The sequence below is a fragment of the Aplysia californica genome, unplaced genomic scaffold (assembly GCF_000002075.1).
Source record: "Aplysia californica isolate F4 #8 unplaced genomic scaffold, AplCal3.0 scaffold00874, whole genome shotgun sequence".
Classification (NCBI taxonomy): Eukaryota; Metazoa; Mollusca; class Gastropoda; order Aplysiida; family Aplysiidae; genus Aplysia; species Aplysia californica.
Genome location: NW_004798144.1, coordinates 30,590 through 38,039, shown reverse-complemented (window position 1 = coordinate 38,039; position 7,450 = coordinate 30,590). Strand labels below are relative to the sequence as shown.

The 7,450-nt window shown below is 39.7% G+C and overlaps 2 protein-coding genes across 2 annotated transcripts in view; one reads left to right on the top strand and one right to left on the bottom strand.

Annotated features, from left to right (window-relative positions):
* Positions 1–160: 160 nt before the first annotated feature.
* LOC101859136 (tachykinin-like peptides receptor 86C) lies at positions 161–1,279 on the top strand. The gene has a single exon (XM_005110319.1). It carries the CDS (start codon positions 161–163, stop codon positions 1,277–1,279), a length of 1,119 nt encoding a protein of 372 aa, XP_005110376.1.
* An 867-nt stretch (positions 1,280–2,146) lies between these two features.
* Positions 2,147–7,450, bottom strand: part of LOC118478717 — an 11,520-nt gene continuing 6,216 nt past the window's right edge. Inside the window, exons 2-3 of the mRNA XM_035972844.1 lie at positions 3,415–3,463; positions 2,147–2,160 (exon numbers count right to left, since the gene is read on the bottom strand). Coding sequence (XP_035828737.1) covers positions 2,147–2,160; positions 3,415–3,463 — 63 coding nt within the window. The remainder of the gene's footprint in view (positions 2,161–3,414; positions 3,464–7,450) is intronic.

Below are 7,450 nucleotides of genomic sequence, written 5' to 3'. Positions count from 1 at the left end.
CACACACATACACACACACACACACACACACACACAGACTCACATTTTCTTGCATTACATGCTACAAAAAATCTCATAGAAATTGATTTGTTGTTTTTATAATATAGACGATCCAGTAAATTGAAACATCCAGAGAAGCTACATATCTGCCCATGACACTATGACGTCCTCATGCTGTCCACCTACACACATGGAAGATTCCACCTTCAACATCTCCCCGCTGTTATCTGGAACAGCGAACGCCACGCCCGAGATACCGGGAACAACGCCCTCTGCTCCCCCAGTAGGGGGCCTCATCGGCCCAGAAGCCATGGAAGTCTTCCGATTGGTCAATTTTGTCAGCCTGTACGGCTTGGTGTCCTTCTTCGGCACAGTGACCAACGTCATAAACATCGCAGTACTCGTCAAACTTGGCTTCAAGGACACGGTTAATCTGGGACTCTTCGGACTCGCCCTCTCGGACCTGGGCTGTCTCCTGACGTTGTTCTGGATGGCTATCTGTTTCAACCCGGCTTTCGCCTTCTCGCCCGCGGTGCCGTTCGCGCCGTACGAGGTACAGTACTTGACAGGGGGCTGGCCTCACGTATGCTTCGTCCGCACATCCAGCTGGATCACCGCTTTCGTGACCTTTGAACGCTGTCTGTGTGTGACCCTGCCCTTCAAAGTCAAATCGCTGGTCACTCCAAAGCGGGTTGTCATCGTGCTGTCCACTATTTTCTTCCTGACGGTTGCCAGTGTGACACCTGTATATTACACGTCACGGATGAGGTGGCTCTTTTACCCGGCCTACAACAGGACACTTATCGGTCTGACCTTCACCGACAACAGAGAGGAAGTGGAGGCCGTGACCTTAATCTTGAACAACTTTGTATCTCCGATCACATCCTTTGTTCTCGTCTCGATCTGTACTTTGATTCTGGTTCTGCAGCTAAAACGCAAAACAGAGTGGCGCAGTAAATCTGTGGCAGCCAGTGCAAAAAGCAATGACGTCACTTCGGCGAGAGATAAGAAAGTAGTACGTATGGTGGTTACCATGTCAACCGTATTTATTATCACGTTCGCTCCGGGAACTCTTACTTTCCTGTGCATGGCTCTTATACCAGAGTACAGTATTGTGGGGCGATACTCGAACCTCTTTAATGTCAGTTTCTCCTTCGTCTTTATACTGGAATCGATTAACTCGAGCGTCAATCTCTTTGTCTTTTACAAAATGAGCAGCAGGTACAGGGAGGTTTTCAATGCCATGTTCTTAAAAAAGTCCCAGCCTAAGAACAAGTGATCGGAGTCCATAAATTATATTTACCCCAGATGACAAAAATGATGTTTATAAATATATATATATATATATATTTTTTTTTTTTACAAAATACACTTTGTTCTCAACATTCTACAAAGTAAAAGTGTCCAAAACTAATACTATGCTGATGTTGAATCTTAGTCAAAAGGGGAATGTACTAATCACATACTACTGAGCGAATTCATGACATTATGAATTTCAGTAGACAGATGCTGCTTGCAGTAGCCAGTATCTTAGCTCTTTATTTAGTGCAAGAGCTTTGGTATAGCCAAGTGCCAACTGCAATGCACTAATGAATACTACAAAAAAAACCCAGGTAAAGTGTAGAGTTAGGAATGATTGTATTCACAATAATTTTTTGATTTATTTTGCCTTTGGCCGTTTTTTTCTGTATTGTTTGAAATATTAACTCACAGCTGTTTCTTCAATACCAGTGTTATTGCTGTCTGATATGACTGTGGTCACGAACTATACTAAGGACATGTCTAAAACAGTCGCTCGAGGAAGGGGCTACAGTACACCTAAACAACATGTGAAAGAGAGGAAGAATCCCTTAATATAATTCTTTTGTGAGTAATGATTTCTTTCCCATGAACGTATCAAATTTCAACATAAGATCCGCAGTTTAGTGCTAAAATTGATTGATCGTAATGGTTTCTCTTCCTAGTCGACATACCTCAGAACATTTAGCAGGCGGATTGCCACTACCCTGCTTTTCGGGGCTTACCACATTTGATAGCAAGAAAGCGTTCCAGTAGAGAAAGAGAGAGAGAGAGAGAGAGAGAGAGAGAGAGGAAGAGAGAGAGTCGACCTCAATTCTTTAACACGAATAGACGAAGAGCTTGATCATTACTCCACAGACACTGGTTGGTATAACACAGAACCAGTTAGAATAAAATAGAAAGCGCAGAGAAAGGACTCTACTCCTTCCTGAAGGAGGCTGTGTTCTTGTACCAGTAGCGCCCATCATTGGAAAAGTTTCGCCTCCTGTTAAAGGGACAGACATCTATTTTTATCCTACGGCTATTTCAGTGCAGTGATGTGTTTTAGCATTTTATGATCCTGCTCGCCACAAACTCAGTTGAATTGCCTGATTTGATAGGTCTTCACCTTTATGCGTGTTCCAAACTAATAAATAGAAATAGAAATGTAATTTATGTACTCTATGTTTGTTTTGTTATTTTTTAAAATGTCTCATAGATTATACACTAGATCTAGATTTTGAAATCTGTTTAATGGTTAGTGTTTTAGTTTTAGTAAGGTTTTAAGGCATTCACAACTGCACAAGGTCATATGAGAGCAAGGGGTGGATGTCAACAGAAAAGTCCAAAAAGGGAATCAGACATTACTCTGCCCCCCTCTATAGCCTCAACAGCAAAAAGTCTGCTTCAACTATCAAGGCACCACGGGAATAGCAGTTCACAAGAGAGTGGCAAGAACATAAAAGAAGAAGAGAAAACATGACGATGATATGGATGAGGAAAGACAAAAACAGCAGTTTCCCCTATGTTGTTCCTGCACAGTATGAGCATAACATTGATAAATCAGCCCATTTACAATTCTACCGGGCCTAAAAACAGGTTAATACCCCCCCCCCCTTTGGGAATGACCTAAAGACAACTTCACTGCCCGGGGGGGGGGGGGGGTCTTTACCTTCATGCGTGTTCCAAACTAATAAATGTTATGCCACTTAGGTCTATAAGATGTAATTTAATTTATATATTTCTACGTCTGCTTTGTGATTTTTTGACATGTCTCATAGCTTATCCATTACATCTTAAAATCTGTCTCATATCTTTTGTTTCCTCATTAAGTATTCACACAAAGAAATTACATTTTAATATTCTGATTCCTCGAATTACCATTTGGTTTCGGCAGCAAAATTTAAAACATCTCGACAGCTGCTGTGGATTATGGGGCGAGTGCCATACCCACTATTTTACCATGACACCAAACCACTAAAACCAATAGAGCTACTTTTCTTCCAACATAAAATGATAATTTAATACTGCTATTGGTGCTTATACTTTTGTAGTTCGTGGGGCTCTCAACGAAAACAACAAAAAAGAAAATTATATCGAAGAACAAAATGTTGTCTTCACAGATAATAGACTCACCCGCTTTCTGCTCCTCCGTAAGTTCTACCTCCTCACTGCATCGTGGACCCTGCAATTACACGTAAAAGAGAGAAAAAAAAGGTTGATGATAACGTCACGGTGAAAATGTATGTTGACTGCTCAGTGTGAGAAAAGTGACGTATGACACTATGCAGTCGACGTGAGCTCTGCATTCGGAACCTTCTTGACTCACAACGCACATCGAGGTCTCCCTGTGAGTTGCCGTGACGTCATGTGCGAAGAATGTTTTTTATTTACTCAATTAAGAATAGATGGGGTTTTTGTTTGGGTGGGGGGGGGGGGGGGGATGTGGGGGTAAATCTGCTTGGCTTCTACCAACATTACTCATAACACTTCAGTGCCCATTGTTACTGTGGTTTCATAATAATAATAATAATAATAATAATAATAATAATAATAATAATAATAATAATAATAATAATAATAATAATAATACTAATAACAATAAAAATAAAAAATAAAAATAATAGTAGTAGTAATAGTAATAATAATAATAATAATAAAATAATGATAATAATAATAATAATAATAATAATAATAATAATAATAATAATAATAATAATAATAATAATAATAATAATAATAATAAAATAATAATAATTATAGCAATAATAATAATAGTGTTACTGGCGTCTGTGGTTTAGCGATTAAGCGCCTCCGTCGTCGCATGCAGAAGACATCAATTCGATTTCTCTTTGCGGCTTTTTTACTTTTAACTTATCAATCCTATCCGTCTGTCCACCTAAATTGGTCGCTTTTAAGGACAAGCGGGCTAACCCAGGTTTCGGAGGTTTCCATAAATCTTGACCTAGACCAAAAGTGGGCATTGCCCTTCCTATAGGAGAAGTTTGGTTCCATTGGTGTGGATATTTGTTTGGCTATAGAGAACACTCTCCTTGTCTTTTAAAGAAACTGAACAAGGGACAAACACTTAACCTTCGATTTTCTCAAAACAGCATTTTTCGGGACAGCCCCCTTGTGCTTAAAAGCGATCAATTGTTCCGGACAGGAATAATTGACACAGCCTGCATTTTAACTTTTCTGTATATGGTGTCGATGTGAGCATAACACACCTACATTGCAGTTTTTAGACATAGATCTACAGTCGACCTGCTCTAACAGTCATTATTCTGTCCAAGACAATCACCTGCACAAACACTTACTTCCCACTCCACCCTTGTGCTTTTAAAAATGCTATGACACTGTCCAAGACGGCGTTTTTTTCTTGACAGAGGGTGTCCATCTAGGACAATTTCAATTGGATAATAATGCTATAAGTGTTAGCAGTAAATGCCGTTTTAGCCATCATATGTGAGGCAGCGAGGTGGAATCAGGCTCTAGTCAATTTTGGGGCATGTAGAGTTATTGGTGTCATCTTAAAGCTTGTTCATTTGTCTTTATTTCAATGAAAAAATATCCATTTACCTTGAATACAAGTCGAGATATTTGCGAATGAAGGAGGTGGGAAAACCTTTTTTCAGAGGTAAAATTAGTGAGAAAATGGCCGCCAAAGATTAGTTATTTCCTTAACTTAAGAGTCCCTGGTAACTGAAAATTTACATTTTTTGTGCCTTTAATCAACGTTTTAAAGAAAAATCCACACAGAAATGAGTTCTTCAATGGGCATGAAAGGTGTTGTGCCAAAAAAACAAAAATTAGATAAAAATTCACAAACCTGCGGAAAAATGCAAGTTTCTTCACTTTGATTATTTTGACAAGAGCCTGATTCCACCTCGCTGCCTCATATATTTGTTTGAGTGTTTTTGTCTTGTTAGTGATGTTGATAAAAATCTTAAATGTCAGTTTTTGTACCGGTAATTGTTAGAACAGCTAATTTTATTATTAATGTTATAGTGATCCGTTCCCATCTTCCCGCTTCTCGATTTCAGTTATTTTCAACTTAAAAAAAAAACCCGATTGATAATAATGTTTGATGATAATTTGGGACAACAGAATAGCGCTGCGGCTGTAACGGTGTTCGTTCAAGGGAATCTGTCCATGAAGCTTGCCGCCATTCTGAGAGTGCCCATTGATCTTATTCATTTCTCAGAATATACAAGAAGTAGGAAGAAAAAAGTAACACACACTCTTGCATAGACCTGGAAGTAGGCAGAAAAGGGGTATTAAACCTGTCTGTACGCCCTGGGATCGTTTTGTTGTACCCCCGGGGTTGTATTCTTCACTTTTTAGAATACTTCTAGTGCGAAGATCTCTTTGAAAATTTCAGTATTTCTCAAAAAATCATTTTGACATACTGCTATGCAAAGCGTACGGATCGGATTAACGAGTAAATTTCCATTTTGGAAAGTGGTGGCACAGAGTTCCCCACGTCGTATGTATACGATAGTAAAACACACGTACGGATAGGGTTGAACATTTTCATTTTCGCATTCTGACAGAAGGTTTGTCGCTGTTGAGAGAGGTTTCGAGGCATTCTCTAACAGCATATGTGAGGCAGCGTGGTGGAATCAGGCTCTCGTCAATTTTGGGGCATATTGAGATATTGGTATCATCTTAAAGCTTGTTCATTTGTCTTGCTTTCAATGAAAACATTACCCATCCATCTTCTATAGAAGTGGAGATATTTTGGATTGAAGGAGGTGGGGGTCACCTGGTTTAAGAGGTAAAATTAGCGAGAAAATGGCCGCCAAAGCGGGGTTAACTCCAAAGCTGGAGAGTCCAGGGAAACTGTAAATTTATAGTTTTGTGCTTTTAATCAACGTTTTCGGTGAAAGCCTCAAAGGAATGTGTTTGTAAATAGACATAAAAGGTGTTGTGCCAAAATAAAAATTTGTGTGGCGTGCTGACAAAATGAGTTACTTCTCGCAGTCCACAGAAGGAGATATTGGCAAAAAATCAACACCGAGGTCAAATTAGTAGTTCTTCTATTGATGCTCTACTTTTATGTATAACATGCCTCTTATTATTTCATACTTATAAATTGTAAAACTTCGCTTATAAGCATGATGTTTCTATTTCCATAAGGCTTGAATCCGAGCAGTAACTCATTTTGTCAGCACACTTCACATTTGATAAAAATTGCTAAGCAGAGAGAAAACTGCTGTTTTCTTCGATTTTATTATATTGACGAGAGCATCCTTTGTTTGGCATCGGTGTCACTCTGGTTCTCAGTTTTGCATTGATGGCTTTGTAACTCTTTGTGTCTCAACACACAGGAAAAATTTCGCTACTAGAAACCTGAGATGGAGACCTCCCTCACCAAAAGCCACTTTTTCGATTCAGCTTTTAATTCAGTTCACAGTGATCCGGTTTCTTCGCTCTTTGTGGGTGGGTGGTTGGTGGATGCTCTGGTATGGTTTGCTCCTATCAAACATCTATCGTCCTAATCTCTCCTCCTTTTTTAAAAGTTTGTTATTCCCTTGTACCACTTCTAATCTACGGCACTTATGTGATCCAATAGTGTTGCAAGTGTCATAAAACTCTTACTAAAACAAAACGCATCTTTCTGGGACCATGTTTGGATCGCAGTAACGTCGTGAAGGGAAGACGCTGTTAACTACTTTGTTTAAGATGGAGGGTCAAAATTTACTTTTAGTCTCAATACTCACACAATATCAGCCAGACGTGTTACCAACTGCTTATTTTCGGAACATAGCCTGTGGAAACTGGAGATGGATTAACCTCCCCTCCCCGCCCCTTTCTGCTGTCACTGATGACGTCCGTCGTCTTGGGCAGATTATCACTCAAGGGGGAGTAATCACTCACCGACAATTCCCGTTCATTGAAAGTGCCACGGAATCGGATTAAGGGACGTAATTCAGGATAAATCAGGTTTTCTTTCACGCTTATTTCCCCTTTCTTCCCATTGGACTGGCTGGGTTTCCTCCGAGGATGATACGTGTGAAGTAATTAAAAATGTACACAAACAGCAGTGCTCTTGAGTGCTTTTTGTCTCCTACCCGCTTTTGGGGTGAGTGTATCGTTTCATTCCTCCCTCAGCTCTGCTCACTCTCTACTAAACAACATAATACATACACACACACACACACACACA